General features: G+C 37.9%; 1 protein-coding gene across 17 annotated transcripts in view; it reads right to left on the minus strand.

The window, feature by feature from the left end:
* The window catches only part of GRIK1 (glutamate ionotropic receptor kainate type subunit 1), a 357358-nt gene that overhangs the window by 23585 nt on the left and 309992 nt on the right, over positions 1-23781 (minus strand). For 12 of the 17 annotated variants that reach the window (XM_023629990.2, XM_023629989.2, XM_023629994.2 and 9 more), the window contains 5 exons: positions 23119-23232; positions 21159-21362; positions 20298-20521; positions 14417-14535; positions 9529-9746 (listed from right to left, as the gene is read on the minus strand). In XM_023629990.2, coding sequence (XP_023485758.1) covers positions 9529-9746; positions 14417-14535; positions 20298-20521; positions 21159-21362; positions 23119-23232 — 879 coding nt within the window. The remainder of the gene's footprint in view (positions 1-9528; positions 9747-14416; positions 14536-20297; positions 20522-21158; positions 21363-23118; positions 23233-23781) is intronic. The other 5 variants (XR_011433072.1, XR_011433070.1, XR_011433071.1 and 2 more) reach the window with 1 other exon arrangement.

Below are 23781 nucleotides of genomic sequence, written 5' to 3' on the forward strand. Positions count from 1 at the left end.
TGTGACAATATAGCTTATATTCACGGGCTCATATTATTCCCAGAGATAATTGTTTATTTGATATCATGTTAATGCAAACTAGGAGTCAGCCTCAATAAAAAATTCCATGAAACATCTACTTTTTCCCACCGAATTTAAATTTTATTAAAAATGAATGCTGCAAATTGTTAGAAAACTGAATTTTTGGCCTATAGAAGTTGAGGACAAATGACCCCCTCCTTCTGTTCTTGCTCCAACCTCATAATGATAAACATAATGGAACAGAGAATGGCATTCTTCTGCTTTCGTTTAAAGTTTCTTGACATCATTTAGAAAGTTTGCTGTTGCGGGGTTCCATTGTGTTCCATATTTGGAATTATAGGCTATTTGAGACTCTGAGTAGCTTAGAGTTCACAAGACTCCAAATGTGACTAAGGAATAACTTCTTTAACCTGTAGATGACTCAAGAGCGTTCGGCTATAGTCCGTTTTCCACCACTGGAAACCCACAAGGAGAACGTCATCGTTGAAAGAGTTTCACTTAAGGATCGCTCAGCCCCCAGGTTCTGCTTTCTAGACCAATCCTTTCATATTACTTATGCAGGTCCTGACTTCAGAAACATTTAAGTGACACACAGAAGGTCACATTTGCTTAGTGGAAGAGCCAGTACAGAATTAGGGTCTCTTTCCTCCTTCCTCCTGAGTTCTGTCCACCGTCATGCCCTGTTCTGTAATGTTTGTTTATTACTGGCTCAAAAAGTACTATGCTGGGAGTAGTTAATTTAGATTTAGTCCTTTTTAATAGGTTTTCCATTTTTAAGACACAAATCTTAATAATTCTTAAAAATAGGAATATCATGGGAAATTATCATAAATATTAAAAGACCAAACAAACTGTTTGAATGACAGTCTGCATATTTTTGCATTTCTAAATCTTCTATAGCCTCAGCCTGCTAATTTGCTCTAAATAATATATATTTAAAAAATAGGAACAGTGATTGCCTCTTATTTTACTGAATATGTCAAAGGTTAATTAGAATATTTGTAAAGTACTCTGAGCTTCTTAGCAAAAGTTGTTAAAACTGAAAAGTCTTCATTTATTAAACCTGAAATAATCAGGTTTATTTTTGTTAATCCTGGAAGGGCATCAGGTTTAGATAAATTCATTTTGTCTGTTTAAACCTGATTAAGTGGCTATTCTGATGCTGATGAAACATTGTTGGCAAAGAAGAAGCATTTTTTCATCTAAAAATCTGTTGTAACGGAGCGTTCCTGTATCACCACTTTATGACCATCGTTTATTTCTCTTTTTTCCCCTACAATGCAGGCAAGCTAAACACTCACTGGGAAATGATTTACAATGTGTCTGTGTGCAATTAAAAACTGCTTATTGAAAATAGTAATAATAACCAGCACAGGCAGTGTTTACCGTGTGCCAAGCACTGTTCTAAGCACTTTGTATGTATTAATTTATTTAATCTTCACAGTGATCATATGAGAAAAATATCATCATCATTTCTCTTTTACAGATGAGTAAACAGAACATCATGTGAAGAAATGATGAAGCCAGGATTTGATGCCAGCAATCTGACTCCAGGGTCTGTGTTCTTAATCAATAAGGGAATCGACTCTTTGTTTTAATACACAGAATATTAAGCTCATGACTTGGCTAATGTTTCAATAGCATCAACAAATTTTCTAAGGAAATAACCACAGTAACTATCAGTGGCATCTTTCTCTTATAACCAGAGCTGTTTGTTGTACCTCTTGGAGTCATCACATAATGTATGGGAACTAGTTAAAGAAATGTAGGCAGCTTGCATTTGTTTGGACAAAAAATTAGACAGTGTTTTAGGAAGTGCAGTAGTTGTAAACTAGAAGAAAACAGGAATAGTGTTTATCTTTTTTCCTTTAACAGTATTTTGTGTTCCATACAATTCCTCGTTTTCAGTTGAAGGGTTTCCGCTATAACATGTAAAATATGTAAATTCTGGAGTGTAATATGGTTTTAAGACTGAAAGAATCTCCATTTTTATAGACATACCCCTCTAATATTTCATTTTTACTGAGACAAGCATTATTTATCACATTATTTCTTCAACCAGGTTATGGAGTTTCTACAGCAAAGATGTATAATCCTATTAATCAGTAGACTGAATCACTGTGCGATTCTACTTCAGATTCATATATCTGAAGATTCTATATTTAGATCCATGTTCACATATGTTTATTTTTCCAATATCCATAATCCCACACACATACATACACACTAGGGATAAATTATTGATATTTGATCTTTGTTATCTTATCAAAAGTGATCTTATAAATGTGGCAAATACATGTATGTTGAACAAATAAAATACAGTACCCAAAACAATTACATTTTAAAATATCTAATTTGCTTTTACTTTAGGTAAAGCCTGATTTAAGAAAAACCTTAAAAAATCAATCAAAGACATGGAAATTAGCTGTGTAGAAATCCAGACTTGTGAAACAGATACATCAGAGGTGAATAGTTGCCTTAAAAACAACCATTTCCTCTAACACATGGTTAGATATATATTTTCACTAAATAATAGATTCTCATGGTGTTTTAAATGTAAGATTTAATTTACAAAAATCACTTTGAAGGAAGACCATCAGAAGAAAGCATTTATAGTATAGTTAGGAGCCTCTGTTTTTCAAATGTTTATGATATGATTGTTGTAGTTGAATATGCTCTTATCTTGAATTGATAGAAAGTTATAACACTCTCAGAATCTCCAAGGTTTTAAAAATTCTTGTATTTCCTTTAAAAAATTCCCTTAGTGGTATTTAAACACCTTTGCTAAAAACTTTTTCATGTTTTCTCTTGTCTAGAGTTAAACATTGGTCCATTACAGGCAATATACCAGGCTTTGACAAAGGTTATCTTTAATTGACCTCATGGGTTTCTTCCCAAACAAATACATTTTTAGCCTACAGGGACTAAATTTACACTACACTGGACACTGACAATAAAATTAGCTGGATCTTTCAAACACAAGCTAACAGCTCTTAGACAAAGAATGCCTTTCTATGCAGAGAAGTTTGAGAAATGTCTTTCATCTTGTGCTTCCTTATATGACTATTTCTGTCTGAAACCTGTCTCCCTATAATGGCTTATTGCTTCAATTCCACTGGTGCGGTACCCAGTAACTTTCTTGAAATGTCTTTTGGGTTGCTGATAGCACCTACCTACTCCCTGGAAGGAGATTATAAAGGTTAGAGAGTCCCTTATTCCCATAGCTAGTACAAAGTCCCTAGACCATGAAAGCCAGAAATGACAAGTCTGTTATGATTTTTTTAAACCTATTTTATCCAAGTCATTTTCAACTGAATCATGATCTAATCTGTGTAATCCTCTGGCTTTGGTCCGAGAGCATAGTGATTTGTTACAAGGCAAGCTTCTACTGAGAAGCATTTCTTACATGAATATTTCCTAGCCAATCTGGTTCACAAGGACGTCTTCTGATGTACACACCGCTTCCTGTCTGCACAACACACGCTTCTTAATAGCATGTTGCATTGTATTTAACAGGTCTGTGTGCATCTTGTTTTTCTATTGCTATTCAGGTTTTCAAGCCTTGCACAAGATTTTATACCTTTTCCCCCTCCTATTTCTTAACAGTGCCAACCTCAAGTGCTGCTCATATTGGAGATCTTGGAAAAAATATAAATTGAACTGAATTAAGTTGAACTACCTCACTCTGCTTCTGAGCTGAATTCTAAGGGCAGCTTCACCATCTGTTGCCTACCTACCATCTGGAAGTGGTTCTTCTGCAAATGAAATGCATGTGCTTAGGAAGGGCTTCCAAGGGCTGTCTGTCTGTCCTGACCTCTGAAAGTCTTTGAGACCTTGGGCACTGGCACTCCCTTTGGATTTTAATGTCCATTACCAGAAGGCACACCTTCCAGAGGTCACTGACAGTAAGGGAGCTGACCAAAGACCAAACTAGAGTTTTTTAAATCCAGAGATATTGTAAAAATCCAGACTAATAGCTGGAGGTAAGGGTTGGATGCTAATGGTGATGATGTTGTTGGCGATAATTACAGTAGTATGTCACTTTTTTATTGTTTAGAATTTGCCAAGAAATATTGTAAGCACATTACTTCTATTAAGTCATTTAATCCTTAAAATAATCTTATGAGTTAGGTGTTATCACAGACAGGGAAATCAAGGCACTGAGAGTTTAAATAATTTGCCAAGTTCTACTTCGTTAACAAGCAGTAAAGTCGGAATTTGAACCCAGGTTGTCAGGCTCCAGAACCTGCAACCTGAAGCACTTCACTGTCAGTTTTAATTTATATCCCAGCATCTGATATTAGTCATATCTCCTGAGAAGACTGGCTTGTATCCTCAGTCTCTGAACAATGGACTAAAACCATTATTGTGCTTGGATGATGGTTTGCAAGGGGCATTGAGAAATCTTCTCTTTTAGGCCTCAAATGGTTATTAGATTTTTTCATGACAATCCTTTCTTCATCTGGGGAAATAAAAGTGACTTGCTAAACTGTCAGTGAGAGACCAAAGTTTGGACTATTCCATTTATCTGGAAAGGTAATTAATAGAATTACAATAAGGAGAAAGAATAGAATTTTTGTACATTCCCTACCTTCTGAGAGAGGGAGAAAACTCGTATCTTAGCTCTCCTTTATGAAAGGAAAAGTCGCAGCTGGATGTCACTGTTGTCAATTTTCTTGGGTATAAAAGAGGGAAATGGGTCACACAGGCCGTAGGGAAGCTGTACCCAAGTTGCATCCATAGAGCTCGGCTATAAACTGACCACTCTATGTACCTCCTAAGATGCTTGTGGTGGTCTCAGGGAGAGGGGAGAGCAGGAAATGGCTTTACTGTTCAGGCTCTTGAAACAATTGAATTCACCAGAATCACCAGTGATTCACCAGCAAAGAGCTGAGAAAGCAATATAGTTAATATCCTATTATCAATTAGTATTATCTCAAGTAAAAAATAACAGGGAGTTTATTGAAAAATTCTTTTCGAAGTTCCGAATTATTAACACACTGACTTATAAAAAAAAGTCCATTAGTTAATTGACAGCCTGATAAGGAGAAAGAAATGGTCCCTTGATGTTTGTAGAATTTCTTACATCATCTTCAACAATCCCTGAACGGATGATAAAATACTCGGCATCTCTTTAACCTGTCCTGCTAATTGGCCTAGTGGTGACTACACCCTTTGGTCAAATAACGTATTACATTATCCACAATGCTTAAGACTTTAAGACTTGGAGTGTTGATGACCTTGATAAATGTAATGTTTAATAAGCATCATCAGTTGAGTGACCGTGGCCACAAAACTTAGAGTCGTTCTTTTCTTTACAGACAATATCAGCTAGAATCTCCTTGTGTTCATCCAAAGCTTTGTGAACATGCGTGGAATTGAATTTACGATTTAATCCTAGTTCTCTGATGTAAATACACTCCCTGATGATCAATGTGGTTGTTACACATACAAATGATGCAATAAAGGAAAACTGCTTCAGCCTCCCTTGTCTCAGATGCTTCTTACTTTGACTCAGCACTTGCCTAATAAATGTCAGTTTATTCCTTCAGCCTTACCTGAATTCAGATGGGAGAGGGTGGAACCTTACCTGAGCTATTTAAAAAAACGAAATTTTATTTTTTTTCATTTTGAAAATCAAATACCCCAAATCTGAAATCTAAGGTTATGCTATCTGCAAGAATACAAAGTCTAGGGAAAAAAACCCAATGGATTTTGATTGAATTTTAGCGAGCCACTTGTGGCCACACTTTTGAAGGAGAAACTTTGCTAAAGTCATCCCTTGCTCATGGCCCAGAGACCACATGAGAGGTTTAGCATATTTTGTTTGTTCACGGATTTTGGTAATTTCCTTTCCTCCTTGCAACTGCCTATTCTTTAACTGTAAAGCAATTTAGAATCAACTTGAAAGCAAAAAAACAAGTTTTTACCAGTTGAGTGTCAAAGGCATATTTTCTTTTCTGGCAACAAAGCATTTTAAGTTACAGTGTGCACGATCAGAAAATGCTTCTTACTAGAAGTTTCTCTGTGATCAAGTTGGCTATGGGACTCATCTGAGCAAATGGCTTAAGACCCAACAACAGATCAGACCTAACCTTTGCTAGGTTGGACTATGCAAATGTAGCTTTCCTTATTCATTCGACAGCCCTGGAGAGGATATTGTCTTTGATTAAGAGAGAAAGAGAGGGAGGGAGGGAGGGAGGGAGGCCCCGATGGCACAGCAGAGGTGAAACAGTAATGTAGTGGCTGGTCAGGACTGAGTCCTTGTGACCATAACTGCTGTCTCTCAGTGCCTTAAGGTAGAACTACCCTGAGAGCTAAAAGGCTGGAATGTTTCTTTCCCCTGTGGAATAATCCAGCTTAAGAATCCTGAGTGTGTATCCCTCTGAAGCTTTCTGACAGCTTGCCTCCCTCAAGCGGAAAGCTAAATCGGATTTAGTCCTTGTTCTCTTTTTGCAAATAAATTCCTTCTTGATAAATAGTGTTGCCGGGCTGCAAGCTAACTTGTCAATCAAGGAACTTGGCAACAGTGTCTCTTCCTGCGGGGATCTCAACGTATCCCTCCTGCTGTAGTCTGAACGTGTCCCCCCCCAAATTCATATGTTGAAATCTTAACCCTCAAAGATGATGGCATTAGGATACGGGGACTTTGAGAGGTGCTTAAGTCATGAGAGCGGAGCCCTTATGAATGGGATTAGGGCCTTACATCAGAGGCTCCAGAGAGATTTCTTGCTCCTTCTACCAGGTGAGGATACAAGAAGTCTGTCATTGGAAGAGGACATTCACTCAACCGCGCTGGTGCCCTGATTTCAGACTTCCAGCCTCCAGACTGTGAGATGTAAATTTCCACGGTTTATAAGCCACCCAGATCACCGTATTTTGTTAAAGCAGCCTGCATAGACAAAGACACCTCCTCAGCTCCTTTCTTCTCTCCCTCTGATAGAATTCCGTCTTTACTAGAATTCATTAGTGCATTTGTTCATTTATTGAAAACTTATTTCCAAGTGCCTACTATATGCCAGGTGCTGTTTTAGCTTCTGGGGATGTAACCGCAAAGAAATGGTCATTCTCTACCCTCAGGAACCTATCTTCTAGAACTCTCTGAAGTTTGACTGAATCCTGGCTCTTCCTTCGCTAGCCTTGTAAATTTGGGGCCAGTTAATTAACCAAGCTGTGCCTCAATTTCCTCATCACACAACAGGGATGATATTAGTACTTCTGTCAGTTGGCCTTTTTAAGGGTAAAACGTGATAATGTATGTGAAGCATTTAGAAACAGGGTGGGTGGCTATGAGCCAGTGTGCAGTGCACACTGCTGCTCTCACTGTCCTTCTTGGTATTATCGTTCCACTCTTTCTCTCTGAGATGCTTACTGTCTCATCCTTGGCCTGGTGACCTGAGAAACGCCTTTCATTTGTGCCTCATTTTCAGGACCAGGGGGCAGGCAGGAACTCCCTCTGAAAATGTCCAGGGAGCAGCCGGTGTGAGAGTAGCACGTGGTGGTTGCTGGGAAATGCACTAACAGAACACACCTCCGTGTGGTCACTAGCACCCTTTGTATTCAAAGAGGCGTGTGAGCAGAAACAAATCAAAATGAAGTTAAGACACACTCTGTGAATACATGGATCGCTTGCACAGTGGCAAAGTCAGGTCTATTGCTTCTTCAAAGAGTGGCCTCTTCCTCTTCTGTATTTGCAGTGTGTGTCTAGAAGGTAGGAGAATCTTCTCTGCCTCTACTTGCCTACTTACTGATATTTTAAGATTGTTTTCTTTTTTTGGTGAGGAAGATTTGCCCTGAGCTAACATCCATTGCCAATCTTCCTCTTTTTTCGTTTGAGGAAGACTAGCCCTGAGCTAACATCCATGCCAATCTTCTTGTATTTTGTATGTGGGATGTCTCCACAGCATGGCTAATGAGTGGAGCAGGTCCGTACCTGGGATCCGAACCTGCAAACCCAGTCTGCCAAAGTGGAGCCTGAGGAACTTTAACCACTCAGCCATGGGGCCGGCCCCTAAAACGTTTTGAAATTGGTGGAACAGGTCAATCATTTCAGATATCTTTTGAGACAGACTCAGCTCTACTTTGGCAGTGTCCCTCCGTCCTATACACCTTGCAGGTGACTTTCCTGGTTTCTGACAAGAATTGTGATGAATTACTAGCTTGGGGTAACGTCTACCTCTTCACGCTGTTGATTTTAGGAAAATCCAAGCTTTCGGAAGCTTGGAAAGCCATCTATTTAATGTCATCTGTCCTTCAACAACACTTGGCCAGGGAAGAAAAAATCACCACACTTTATACATTCATTAAATCAATGACGTATTTCTTAAAATAAAAAGAATGTTTAAAAATTATCTTTTTTAACATAGAGGAAAACCAAATCCTAACTTTTTATATTACTCTGTTTTTGGATAAACTCTGGGTATAGTTTTCTCTTGAAACAAAGCAAATTTGTATTTATTATTATTATTATTGTTAATTGTTAAACCACATTTAATGCATAGGTAATATCAATTTTGGTGAACCAATACTGTTATATAAAGAAGTATTTACTTTTTCTTACCCTCAGTTTTTTGTTTCTAAATTAATATTCTTCATAAGTCAAAATAGTCCACTCCATCCTGGGGTAACACCTTGATTTTTGATAATCTGAGTGTGAAAATTGTTTTTAAAATTTATTTTGTTTACAGCTGCTGTTTTCCTTTTTTTTCACATGCACAGTTACCTCTCAAGAGAAGGTTCTAGCCCATCTCTATCACGGACCAAGTATGTGACTTTGAACAGATAATTTAGCTTCTGAAGATTTTGTTTTCTTCATTAGTAAAGTGAACTTTGTATCTCTAAGGTATTTATGCCAGCGCTAACCTCCCTGGATCTACTAAAATCCGTTTTTTTCTCCCATGGCAGATGTAGTATCTGCGATTTGGTGATGAAAGTACTAAAGCTTATTCCATAAGCAAGGTAGAAATCAGTTTCATTAGTCTGGGTAAGTAATTAAAAAGACTTAACAGTGAAACGCGCTTGACGCTAAAACTATATTGATTCTAAGTTAATTCTCCCTTGGTGCCTCAGAACACACTCCAGGCTATTTTAAAGTTTCAGGTCATGCTGGGAACACTGTCCTTGTTGATGCAGATGCAATATTAGACTGGGGCCCATTGGGAACTTTTGGTTTTAATTCTTCAAATAAATCCTAATATCAACACATTCACTTGTCATCTGCTTCTTTCTCATCAAGTGGAGAACAGAAAGAACAAAACAGTGAGATTCAAGTATTTTGGTTTTTGGAATTTCAGATTAAGGAATCTTTATTTTGTGGGTTCCATATAAGAGTGATTAATTAGAGGGTGGTTAGACTGTATTCAGAAAACAGCATCTGTTTTTCTGGCACCAAGGAAAGAAACGATATTGAAGATACTGATCTGTGGATCTGAGGCTAGAGGGAATCACTCTACATTTCCCTCTCCTCAGCATGAGCTAACCATCGAGAATGCATTGTCAGTTCCTTACCTTGAAGAAGGTCATTGTCGATCCATCTCTGACTGCCCCATATTCTATCTTGGTTTGCTTTGCCAGATCATCTGCTGAATCAATGGGGGACTCCATTCTCTCTACTGTCAAGAAGGCAGCCAGATTGGCAGTGTAGGATGAAATGATGATTAGGGTGAAAAACCACCATATCCCTCCAACTATTCTGGTCGATAGAGCTTTGGGCATCAGCTCTGATCCTGTGATGGTATCATCAGAGTAAGAGTGTTACACAGAGTTAGAAGAAAAGGGAAGACTTATGATTCGACTCTAATCTAGGGAGATAATGCATTTTTGTGACATAAAAGCTGTAAATCCATCAAGGACTTATTCTCTTGTGTGTTGGTGAAATAGATGTATTTTTTAGAAAATGGCATAAAATCTAAATGATCTTTTGTGTGTGTGTGTGTGTGTGAGGAAGATTGGCCCTGAACTAACATCTGTTGCCAATCGTCCTCTTTTTTGTGCTTGAGGAAGATTGTCACTGAACTAAGATCTATGCCAGTCTTTCTCTATTTTGTATGTGGGATGCCACCACAGCATGGCTTAATGAGTGGTGTGTAGGTCCATGCCTGGGATTTGAGCCTGCGAACCCCAGGCCACCGAGGATGAGCACACAAATGTAACCACTATGGCACTGGGCCAGCCCCTAAATGATCTTTTATCATTAATCACTGCTATTGCTTAAAATGTAATTTATCAACGTTTCGTGGTATTAAATGATTTTAACCCTGAAATATTCTATGTCTAAAATGTATAGAGTTAGTTAAGTTGCTTAGATTTGAGTTAGTCACCTCATTTATGTTGAAAGTCAACTCTAAGACTTCTGGTCTTTTATTACTGTCTAATATGCATCTTATTGTGTGAATAAAATGTTCTAGTTTTTTGTACACATATGAAAAGCTTTGAAATGCTAACTTCTTCTTAAGGTTAAAGAACCTGAGAAACTTGCCAAAGATTAACATAGCCACTTACCACATGTACTTTAATAAAACATTGGGATTTTGCAAATCAAATAAAATAGGCTGCATCCATGCTTGACAGTAGTAGATGAATTGTTTATTATTATTTTATGCTACTTTTAAAGTCAACATTATTTTTTCTAATTTAGATCTTATTTGACTAAAAAGAATATATTCACTTAAAAGTCTAATTTTGTCCTTAAAGTACTATTTCTTAATTATATTTCAAAGACTAGCTGTTTGTCACATGAAAAGGGAGCTTTCCTAGTAAAAACATACCTTTTCGATGTCATCAGATGATTCGTAATTATTTGTAAAAGATGACATTGAGGCACTTAATGTGTTTACCAAGAAAACTTTTCTCTCTACGAGAAAGGGTATATGGACTAAATTTATTTCCACAAAAGGCAAACATCTGTGAAAACTGTCTAGCTCAAAACTTTTGAGCAATCTGAGCTTTGGAAGTCTAGAAAACTAGTCATAGAATAAAGAAAGGTGTGAAGGATATATGCAGAGCTCACTCCAGTTGTACTGATTCATGGGTAGATTTTGGTTAACCCACTTGCCTGAAGTTCACCATTGGTTCTGTATGTAGCATTTCCTCCATGAACTTGGAAGCCTGATAGAGTTTATGCGACCAGTTAAAAAGTGGAAGAAAGACACCCTGCATTTAAAAATCCAAAGGGCAAACTACAGCAGGTGAAGTACCTGGTTTAAAAGATCCTTTCACTATTCTGTGGGTTGTTTTGAAATTAATGGCTTAAAATGGAAAGGGAAATTGGAGTTTACCAATCTACAAACAAATGAGTTTATGCTCAAGTTTAATCTATAAACAGACATGCATATTGCTCATGAAATCAAAGCCAGCTCAAGGCTTGTGATAAGCAGATCAAGGCTGGCAGTTTCTGCACTTTGAATTAACAGATCTATTCTCCTAATGCTATTAAGTATCTTTGTGCTTTATTCTCTTTTAATGAGGCAAGTGGTTTCACTGTGATTTGTATTTCCTTCTTTTGTTTGTTTGTTTGAACTTGGGTGTGTAATATTACACAGATTTATAATAGTTTCCATTAAATTGCCTCCAAGGATTTAGTGGAACAGTTTGTTGCTGTTGTTTTAATCTTGTGGCTTAATAGGATTCATAAGTCTGTGTGTGAGTGCGTGTTTAATGCCCAAGCTTGTTTCATATCTTTGTACTTAATTGATCTAGCAGCCTGTGGCAGTGTGATAGTATTTTAGATCTTTAGTTGGTTATCATTAAGATACCATTTATTTCATAAAATGGCCATGGGAAATAAGTAATACAGTTAATACATATATTTTCTTAGCTTATAGGTATAGATTTTTTGCTGTAAATTTAACTTTATGTTATTTGGTTGCTTTTATGAAAAAATAAAGTTTTAATTTATTACTTGTATATTTGTATATTACATATTATATGGCAGTAAAACTGGACAGACAGATGGACAACCAACTATTGATATGTAATAAGAAATAATAAAAATTCACATCTATCACACTTCAAAATTCATGTTTATACTTTTGAATGAGGTTGTCTTGGAAATTAAAGAAAATTAATAGAAACCTACTCAGGTTAATTTTAAACTCTTGATAGATGATATGAATTAGATTTCTTGACATTTCATCATGTTTTTTATTTTCACACAATTTTGTGACTTTCATGACTCTCAGCGTTAGCTGATATACTTAGAAATGGCTTCCCTCAAGTAGAGATGATTTGTCTAAGTTCAGAACGCCAGAGGATGAAGTTATGAAAGCAATAAAAGTAGAGTAAAACATCCTTAGAAAATGTTGGGGATGAGAGACAATACTTGCTGACGTCTCTTTAGTGCCTTTTACGGCAGACATGACAGCCAATCCTGACCCAGACTTTGCTCACGCTCTGTAGGAAAGAGAAAGCCTGATCATCACATTAAAAAGGAAATGAGACAAAATGGTTTCCAATTGAGTACAGTGACAAGCTTCTGCTAACAGGAGAGAATGCAACAGTCTGTACAGAGATTAGCTACCTGGTCCAATGCCACATGCTAAGGACGGATGCACTAACAGTCACCAGTGTTGTAAATTTGTACATGGCAATATTTGTTTCACCTGACGAATAGTTTTAAACTTCTGGAAAAACAAGCAGAGTCTGGTTGGGGCTGACTGTCATGTACCCAAGGTAGCGGTAACTAGTAGACACTGCATCCCACGGTTTGCTGTGGATGATGGTAAACTCCAAATGGGTGGAATTATGAAAGAGAGATTTTGGGGGTGAGTGCAGTCATAAGACAAAGAGAGGTTTCGGAGGTGAGTGCAGTCATGGTCATAGGTACCTGCACAGACCTACTGCATGCTCCGTGAAACTCAAGTCTATATTTATCTATTCTAATGGTATGGGAAGGCAAGCTATATGGAAGGAGTGGGGCATCTCCTTCACTCTTTGAAAGTAATTGCTCATAAGATAAATGTCCTAAAAATTAAATGCACTGGTAAAAAAGTAGACGGTTTCTAATGGGTTTTCCTGCAGGATTTATAGTTTTATGCTGTGCTTTAGTCACGTGAATGATTTCTAGTAAATCACATGCTTTGTCTACACCTATTTAGCAGTGCCAGCATAAACTATGCTTAATTGCCTGATAAGAAGATTTACCTACTTTCCTCAGTTATTTGGTATTTCTACACTGGAGACCCTTGTTCTCTCTCCCTCTAATTTGTGGACTCAGAATATGAAAGTTTCAAGTATTATAATAACAATTCCCTCATTAGAAGTCTTAGGGTTCACCCTCAAGTAAAAAATACATTTAATATATATCCCAGTTGAATTTTCCTTTGCCAATTTATTTTGCAGCTTAATGTCAAATGAGCAGATATTCCAAACACAATAACATCTGTGACTTATGATTTCCTTAAATTAATGCGTTTAATCTTAGGAAGTATTTTCTAGACCATAGCTCCAAAATCAAAGCTGAAGAAAACCCACAAAAGACCTGGATTTCTTCCAAAGATTATAACAACTCACTCCTCCTTCCCCAAGAAAATCAAAATCCCTCAAATCATAGACATTGTATAAAATATACTACATTTCTATGGTTTGAACTTTATTTCCACATCCCCTATAGTTTTCTGTTGCTGTGGTTACCAATGAGGGTGATTGTAAAAAGTTTCTGGGGAAGCTAAGATGAAGCATAGTAGGGTTTGTCAGAGTGATAATTAGGTGACAGTTTTAGATACTGTCAGCTATTGAAGGAATGTAAGTCAACTTAATTTTGAAAGGATTCAGATTCCACTCCTTTCACACCTCTGACTTGCAGAGTTAGGGCTGGAAAGGAAAAGATCGATACCTCCATCCACGCAAATAATTTGTAAACAAAATTGTAAAACAATTGTAACAAATTTGTAAAACAATTTGTAAAAAAAATTTGTAAACAGTGTCTAAGGTCCTTTATCCTTTACTTCACTCTAGTAAAATTTTGTATTCATTTCTTGATAGAAGTTTTTTCTGTTTCTCCCCAAAGCCCCAAAGTTGTATATCTTAGTTGTAAGTTCTTACACATCTTCTATGTGGGATGCTGCCACAGCATGGCTTGATGAGCAGTGCTAGGTCCACACCCAGGACCCAAACCCTCAAACCCCAGGCCGCTAATGCAGAGAGGGCAAACTTAACCACCATGGCACTGGGCCAGCCCCTGATGGACATCTTATTTTAGATCTACAACAAAAGAATTCCATTTAAGTCATATTTTTGTCTTTGTTATTTTTAAAACTTGCTAAGAAGTCAGGTTCTACTTTTTAATTCCTAAGATGGTTTGTTAGCCTACCCTCTAGCTTCATGGTGGAGTTTACCAGCATGGAAGCCTGTCAGCAGACTGTGGGATGCGTGTAACAAAGGTGGGCAACCGATGTACCTTGCTGCATGAGAGCTCCAACTCCAAACCAGAAACTATTTAGTAAAGTAAAATTGTTTTCCACCACGTCTGAGTCAGGGTTGCATGGGTGGGGGTTATACCACTCGTAGGGTGTAAACCTGTGGTAGTTAACAGAAACAGTCTGTAAACATTAGATAAATACACGTGGCACCAGCAAAACCTGCTGAACAATGCAGACAACCCAATAATTAATGGTGAAGGCATCAAACTGAAACAATAAAGGCCATATTCATAAACTTACAGCTTTGGTGGGCAAAGTGCAAAGGAGCCTTGACACATCACGTTTACCGGACCTCTTATTTCCAGACAAAGGGCATTGGCTGGCTGGAATTGTACTCCTTCAATCTATGTCTACTGATTCTTCTGAGTTTTCATCCATTTCAATTTACTGAACAACTAGATGGACTTTAAAGAAAGGTTCACTCATCCTAAGTATTTGCCCCACCAAGTAGCCATGACTGCTACACACGCTTTCTCCATACCGACTACAATGTCAAGATACTGTGTTGCTAGATGCTGTGGGAGGAACAAAGGGGGGTGACTTGCCTTCAAGGGGCATCTATGGTCAGGTGCTTAAAAGAAGTATGTGATTTAGCTATTTCATAATGCATCAGAGGAGCTGCAAGGCTGAAAAAATTAGTGAACAAAAACAAGGTCTGGATTTGGAGTGTATTCAAATTTTTTAGGGTAGTATATGGAAACAATAATCACAATTCTTAATGAAGAGACAAAGTTTAAACTTAGAAGAACCCTGGCCCAGGCATGGGGGTTCATCAGGGTTAACTCCATCGCATGTCTCACTGAAGAGTTTTTAAGTTCATAATTCCCTCTTCATTTGTTTTTAATTTGGTTGTTCCCACAATGATGGACTGTAATCACTTGATCGCCAACTAGTTACTTAGGAAGTCAACCCTGAACAAGTCACTTAACCTATCTGGCCTAACTTTTCTTATTTGTAAAGAAAAGGAAATCCAGCTATCTCTGCAGCGTGTTAAAATAAAAATCTGGGGAACTGAATAGATTTTTCGTTCTTTATTTTCTAAACATCTGTTTGACCTCTATAGCCCAAGGAGGTCCCTGCTCCGTGGTTATTTTTTAGGGCTATCTTGCCAAGGGGCACTTATTTTTCCAGAAAGACATTAGCAGATGCTCCACAAAGTGATCTGGAAATGATTTAAAATCCAGTAGTTCTTAGCCCTGGAAGCTTTACCATTTGCCATTGGGTCTTTTAATGCAAGCAGGAGTGTTAAACTGATGTTAAAACACCAGAAAGCCAAAGAGAACATACGGAATGCTCTCCAGCCATAAGGTTTCAGCAGTAAACAATATCAGGTTGCTGACACTTTGGGGCGAAGTGGGATTAAGGTGAATACATTATCTATAGCGAAAGCAGGGCACGCTGTGAATCATGCACAAAGAACTGGGCAGACAGTTCCTCTTAATGAAAAACCATTCTCTAAACCCCTGGACACCTTCTGGAAAGTGTACAGTGTCTCCTCATCAAGTCTTAGGGGGACTGGGGTAACAACCTCATAGTTTATCCCACAATAATGGTATGCGACTCTTGACTGCACCTTCTCCACAGCTGCAGGGCACATAGCACAGGTTCCTGTAAAGCTTATGAATAAAGCTTTCATTGACAATGCCATGCCAATACATCTTAATTACTGTTTCAACAATATAATTAAGTTTTGAATTTATACACTCTCATAACCATAGTAGTTTGCTGAGCTGAAGAAATGAGTCCCAATATTAATGAACCTACTAATTGAAGCAGTATGCAGAGTAAAGATGCCATTACTAAAACAATATCATTGTCACTTGTACAATAATTTAAAAATGTTAATTGCAATAAATTAGAAGGCTTATGCATCCAAAAGAATGAGTTTCTCTAAACAGACCATAAAACCTGGCAATCACCAGCCCCCTGATTTTCTGGCAATTCTCCCGCATATATGCTCTGATCAACGAGTTCATCACTGAATGCCGTTTGGTGGAATGATGCCTGTAACGTGGTCTTGTTTTAGTATTTCATACTTTGCAGTTATAAGTGAACAATTAATCTAATTTTCTATAGAAAAAGGAAAACTGTCTAAACAGCAATGCGATTCTGCCTGCTCTGTAGAGATATTTTAGCTTCTTTCTCTTCGGGACTTTGAGTGACTTGGAGAACAAGTGAACTGAGGAATATTAAACTGTGAAATGATTCTGTGCTGTAAGACACTGGTTTTTCATAATGCAGTAGACCTGCCTGTTGCCTGAATGTAGATATTTCAGCTTGAAATTCCTAACGCTTGCTTAAAGATAGCCAGCGTGACAGTGTCAGCATCAGAAGTCTGGGGGGAAGATTAATATGTGACCTGTACCAATGATATTCTGAAGTTGCTATCCCCAATTGATACTGATCTTTAGTAAAATGACAGAGAAAGGGACAAACTTTTTTAGAATCTGTTTAGAATCTGTACCAAAACTTGCATAGGAAAGAATAGCATTATGTTGAAATGCAAAGGTTCATTTTGGGCTTATGTTTATATATGCCAGGCTTTTACTTGAATGGAAGATATAAAATGGCCCTCTTACTGAAGATCTCTAAATAAGGGACTCTTTATGGCTGAGAATGGATATTGGGCTACATCGAGGAGAGGGAGAGCTGTTCAACTTTTAAAGGAGAAAGCTCTATTTGAACTTGTAATATAACTGTTGGGCTTGTATGATAACAGCATTACAGTCAAAGATTTTCTTGATTTTTTTTTTTTCCAAATGCCAACTTAAAAAAATGCTCTTTTTAAGAAGACAGACATACATCATAAAATGTAAGCAGATATTATATCTGGATATTTGGTCTATTTAAATTGTGTGTTCACGATGGACATAATTCCTTGGGGTTAAATATTTTTCGAAAAGTAATTCAAAAAAATGTCAACTACAAAACAAAAACACTGGCACACACATTGTAACAAGTCATAGTAACTGAAATTTTCATATAGATTTCCTTAGCTTGTCCCACCGATATTTAACTTTATAAACTCAATTCAGTTTAGCCAATGATTTTTAAGCATCTATATAACAAGAGCATTCGCCTAAATGCAGCAATGGGCTTTCTTTTTCCTTTAAGAAGACATAAAAGGATATATTTCAAAATGTACATTCAAAAGCCTCTCTAGAGTGAAAGATGGTCATGAGATTAACTGTTTTTCGTTTCTACTTCTCAAACTTTGAATGCAAAGCACTGAAGTGGTAGCAGAAAGCCATTTTACATCTTAGCTCATTGGTGCAGAGTGACTAAGTTCTCGACCTCAAGCTATGATGGTGGGAAGTAGAAGTGGATTGATGCACTTACTCAGCCAGGATTTTGGCTTTGGGAATCACCTCCAAAACATACTAGTGGCTTATGAAGTAGAAGCAGGAAGGAATTCAAAGGTATAGAGGAGATGAATGTGGTTGAGAGTCTGATCCCCATGACGAGGCACCTGGGCACGGCAGGGAGTTATTTTCTGGTTCACCACCGTGCTGGTTGCAAACTTACATTTGATGCACAATACCTCTGCTCCCTCAAGACCCAGAGGGGGAAGAAAGACAACGAGAAGGGGACAACAAGGAGAACAAGCTAAACAAAGAAGAGCTGGTTTACAAATGGTGCTGGTGGTGAGTAGGAATATTGAGTGGATAGTATTGATTGTGGGGAGGAGGCTGCTTTCTTAATAGAAACCGAATAAAGTCGGAAAATACAGGGCTCTGGGTCACCAAGAGCTTCTAGAAGAACAGACAAAATAAAGAGGGGAAAACTTAAATGTTACACTATTCTGACATATTTTGATGACAAACGTAAGGTGATTTAAAGGCACAGTGGAGGCAAGTGTAAAAGGATACATTTAACATGTGTGCTTGTGAGAACTTCTGGATGCTTCTGATATGTTTTTTCTCCCACTGGCTTTGATCAAGTCCTTGTGATAAATAAGGTACTTGCTCATCAGCGTTGTCTTGCCTATTGTACTCTTTAGCATCACTGTCTAGACAGAACAGTGGACTGGGGGATATGGAAACTCACTTCTCTGCTGCCCTCCGCTGCCTGGATTGCTCCACTGCCCTTAATCACCCTACAGGTGTGAGCCCCAGAGCAGAGGAACAGAACAGTGAGCCAACACAAAATTTCTTATTTGTGGCTAGGGGGTACATCATCCTAGGGTAGTCATTTATTAAATGGCCATTCTAGGGCAGTATTAGTTTCACTTAGGAGCCAGTAATGAGAAAGGTACCTCCCAAGGTGAGAGATTTACCTTTTAAAATTGGATACCCAAAACAATATCCTCTTTAATCATTTACAGCGTGATTTCTCAACCATGGCACTGTCAACAGTTTGGTGTAACTCTTTGTTGTAGGGGGCTGTCCTACACACTGGGGGATGTTTAGCAGCGTCTCTGGATTCTACCAACCAGATATAAGTAGCAGCATCCACCTTCAGTTGTGTCAACCAAAAAATGTTTCCAGAACATTGCCAAATGTTCCCTGGGGGACAAAATCTCTTCGAGTTGAGAACCACTGATTTAGAGTATTAAAGCATCAAAGGATAATATCACTGTACATACTGTCAATATATTATTTTCTGAGGTAAGACATATGAAAGGAGAGCTTTGGTCATCATTTAAAGTAGTTTAAGAGCTGGTCAAAATTTGGAAAGCCATCTGGGAATTGGTAATGGTGCATTTTATAACGTGTAGAAAACCTCAAAACATTCATTTCATATGGAATGCGTAAGTACCCACATGTGAGAGCACACATTTCTTCAGTTTGACTAGGTCTGCCCCGTGGATCTTTACGACCTTTCCAGCGTGGGTTATTTTCCCAAACTTTCTTTATAGTTACACCAGGGAAGAGTTACCTGGCATTAATCAAAACCAGACAGTGGACAATGACAAAGAGCTAGCATGAAGAAATATTTCCCTTAGAAATTCCTGGAGGGAAAACAAAAATTGATTAGGGAAAAAGTTCACTAAGTTTTGTTGAAAAGTGAAAAAGATTGAAAATGAGTAGAGGACATACAAAAGCAATTATTGTGTTACATGGTTTATCTGGGGATATCAAATGTTTAAGCCAACAGAAAGATGAAATAACTGTGTTTCAAATTCAGCATCAAAGGTATTTAGAAAATATGATCTACTGAAAGGAATAAAAATCCTTTGAAGAATTGTGTAGCGCAGAATGGCTAATGAGATAGAGTTATCTCAGAAAATAAAACCTAACCTGAATCATAGTGGTAGCATAAAGATTTCACGCTTTCAAACTCTATATGTAAGCAATCTCTCCTTTCATAGCTATTTCTAGAATCCTCTTGTTAACTCTAATGTTTTTAAATGTAAATTTTATAAAATTTTCAAAGTACTTTTCTTTGTTTATGAGTATTTCACAATCTTGTTTTACTGCAGTGTTTTTTACCTGCTACAATAATTGCTAGCTAACTTATTTTTGTTTGGCTTAACTGAATATTCCGGGAGTCAAATATCTGGACACCATTTTACTGTTCCTGTTGAAACATTTTAGATTTATTAGCTGAGTCATTGCGTCTGTTGTAATACAATTAAGGGGAAATGGGTAACTAAAAAATTTCAAGTTGCTTGAAATATAAAATTAAATTAATATAAAAATTATCTTCTTATTGTTCTTTAAGAATACCTTTACAAATAATTAGAAGATATTTTACAGAGTGGCTTTTATGAAGGAGAAATTGACAGATAGAACACCAGGCAAAAGTGAAAAAACGCTTTAAAGTTCTTAATCTGTGCCTATATCTAGAGCACTCAGGTCAACTTGAGACTGACCTAAAGCTGCTGTTGTAAGTTCAATCAATAGTTCTCGAACTTACCTTGCGATCACAAAGAGTACACAGCTGACTCCCAAGCAGGCTAAGAGCACGTACATCCAAATGTCAGGAGACAGGGGGTTGAGGAAGGAGAAGACTCCTGGATTGGTACCATTGGGCTTCCGGTAAAGAATGCTGATGCCCAGAGTCATGAAGGGCTTGGAGAAGTCGATGACTTTTTCCCGTACATAGGTGATGGTAAGAGGAGCCACTGCCAGATCAGCCCTCTGCAAAAGCAAGTTCAAAATCATTGTCTCAGTTGTCTAGCTTCTTGGCAAATGTCTGGACTTTTCCCAGGTACTCCTGATCCCTAATCTCAACTCCAAATGTTTCTCACTCAAGAAGCTTCTGTGACAATCGACTCTAATATAACAGTGGCTGATTTACACAGCTATGGTTATGAAATAGTATTTATTAACAAAGAGAAACCAGAAAGTACAAAATACACACAGACAGACAGATAGACATATACACATTCTGGAACTAAATGGAGGAAAAAACTGCAGAAGCAGGTCTTTTGAAAGAGCATGTGAGAAAAGCAAAGAATGAGCAACTTGGTCATAGAATTAGTTGACAAAATGATATTTTGCTCTCAGCTGAGAACTTCAGAATTCTTCATCTAATTTAAGAAGCATTCAGGTTTATTCTTTAGTATGAAGAATGGACCCATACATTTTTAGCCTCAATTTTTATCCTTACTTGCCCTTCCAAGTAAGCAAACTCCATTTTAGGTTCTTTTCTCCTTCTTTTTTAAATGTTTTCATGATTCAAAAAAGTGAAACATTTCTTCTGACTCTGACTCAACCATTTTTTTCTCTTTTACTTCTTCTAATTATGCACTTTTTTTCAGACATTTTTACTTACGTGATCTATAAGTTCTTTGACCATTCCATTCCACTCTCCTTTGTCATTCTGGGCTCCATATTTGCCATCAGGGACAAGTTTAACATCATAAATGAAACCCAGGATGTTTGACAATTCCTTCAACAGATCCAGGCAATATCCTTCAAATCTGTCATTGCCGTAGAGGGGCTTATCAGATTTCCTGTACATCACATATGGTTCTTCCTATATGAAACAAACCAAATGTGAAAACGTTGTTATAATGGAAGGCAGAATCTACTTACACAAGCTCCATCAACAGCCAAAAGCTGTAAAGTATTTGAAAACGATTTTTAAGATTGGAGAGTACTGAAGTCAGTTACTCACCTTCCTGGCTTTGCTAAACTCATCCTCCCTATCCGCTCTGCCATTAGACAACACTTCATGTATTACTTTCTGTCCCTCCTCTCTGAATGGAAGTTTTCTCCTCCACTGCTGAGGGCGGGACTAGGAGTGATTGGTGTAATAGAGACAGTCATGTTTAAACTTTACATCTGGCAGAGAAGGCAACGGGGGACCAGGTGTCAGGATGACTGGTCTCCAGCTGTGCCTATACCCAAGCTTCCTTACCCTGATCTGGCCCCCTTCCTGGCTTTTATCTAAGAGCCTCACCTACTTACAAATAGGAAATCTAAATCAGCAAATATATCTTCTTATTCTTCAAACTTCCTATCTACTGAATATTCTCATTTCCTCATCTCTCAGCTAAATGTCACCTCGATTTCACGCCTCACTTATTAGCTACCTGTTTTGGTGGGTTTCCTTCAGGGTATCTTATTCAAAGACCATTTCTATGTCGTTTTATCATAAATTCCATTTTCTTATTTGAACACACCTCAAATCTCACGTCTGGTAGTTCTTTGCTTATATACACTTCCATGATAAGTCCTCTATCCTATGAATAGTGACATTTCCTTACTACCACGTATCTATAATGCTACTAATTCTCATTTGACTAAATACTTATTTTATTTTATAAAATTATAGCAGTTACTGTATTAGTGGTATGTCTTTTTTGTTTACGCTTATACTTACACTGATAGAAATAGAAAACTCTATATTTCCATGAGATAGTTGCAGAGAAAGTAGTCACCAGAAAAACAAAACAGTTTTTATTTTGGATGAACAATTCTCAGAAGTTAATGTTTTCAGAAATAAATTGATCTGACATTATGGACTGAATCAAACAAAGCAGGAATGTCTGGAAGTGAAGGTTTTGGAGGTGGCCACTCCTGTCCTTTATCCCTTAAGTTAGGGTGGGGAAAGGGAGAATGAACAACTTGTGGGCCTACAGTATCTGGATGGGGGTTTGATCAGGGTTCCACAGGAAGTAGGAGGTCCCTTTATCTGGGCTTTTGAAGACCACTTAATAAAGGTGCTATTTATACAGAGGAGTGAGCAGGGCAAAGGGAGCCATCAGGGATGGAAGTGAGAGTGGGAGAGGTGTGTAGACACCCACCTAGGGCTGAGGCAAGGAGAGAGGAAAGAGTGCTCCTGAATCCAGTGCAGCTGGACTCTCGAATCAGGATCATTATCAGGATAGGAACTGTGGTTGTGAAGGACAGAGATTCTGACAAAACCACTGAAGGCAGAGGAAGAAAGTTTCTTACTTCTCTTCCCCCACTTCCCTGATATCTTGCCAGTTTCCCCTGGTTGAAACCAACCAGCATCCAGAGAGCAAGAGAGACCAACTAGCTGAGGCTAGAGAGTGAGGCAGAGCAGAGCTGAGAATGGATTGGAGGTGGAAGATCTTCAGAACAATGTTGGAAGCTTATAATTCAATCCAATGACAGGTATATACAAATACATGCTTTCGGTGTCCCAATTAAAAATAGACATTTGCAGACAGAGTTGTTGGCATAGAAAAGATAGATGAAGCATCCTTCAAGGTTTCTGGTAAGAGTCTGGATAAGACACCCTGAATTCCACACAGTCAACTTACCAGAATGGTGGTGACGATGAGCGTTCGGTTGGCCAGTGAATCGGTGATATTGTTGGACCTGTCTTTGTTGCCATCTGTCATGTTAAGCCCACTGTTGGAGTTCCAAATCCCAATCTACACAGAACACAGTATGTCAGAGGCTGCTGGCTGTCAGTTTCAGCATTTACACTACAGAGAGGCCCCTTTCACACCAGGAACGGACACAAAAGCTCATCATCCGGGAAGAGGACACCAAGGCATCACAGTGAAAGCTACTAATTGTGGAAAAATGAAACAATGGAGGAATGAGTGTGTAAATGGAACAGGGAAAATTTGTGCTATTTGGGGTGGAGTTGGGGGAGGTTTTTTTGTTTTTAATTTACTAAGCCCATTGTTCTTTTTTAAGTTAAGAATTCTTAAATGCGTATCAGATTTTTCTTCCAATATGTATTTGTTGAGCACCTACTTAAATGCCAGGCACTGTTCTCGGCACTGGAGGACACAGCAATGAGCAAACAGTCTAAAATTTCTGCTCTTGTGGAACCTGCATTCTATTGATACAAACTTTATGTTGCCAAAGTGGTACCATCAGTGCCGTTAAATTTATAAGGAGTGGGATGAAAGGAGCAGGGTGGATGATGGAGAGACTGGGCATGTAAAAGGGAAAAGATAAACAGATGAAAA

Source organism: Equus caballus, chromosome 26, assembly GCF_041296265.1.
Source record: "Equus caballus isolate H_3958 breed thoroughbred chromosome 26, TB-T2T, whole genome shotgun sequence".
Lineage (NCBI taxonomy): Eukaryota > Metazoa > Chordata > Mammalia > Perissodactyla > Equidae > Equus > Equus caballus.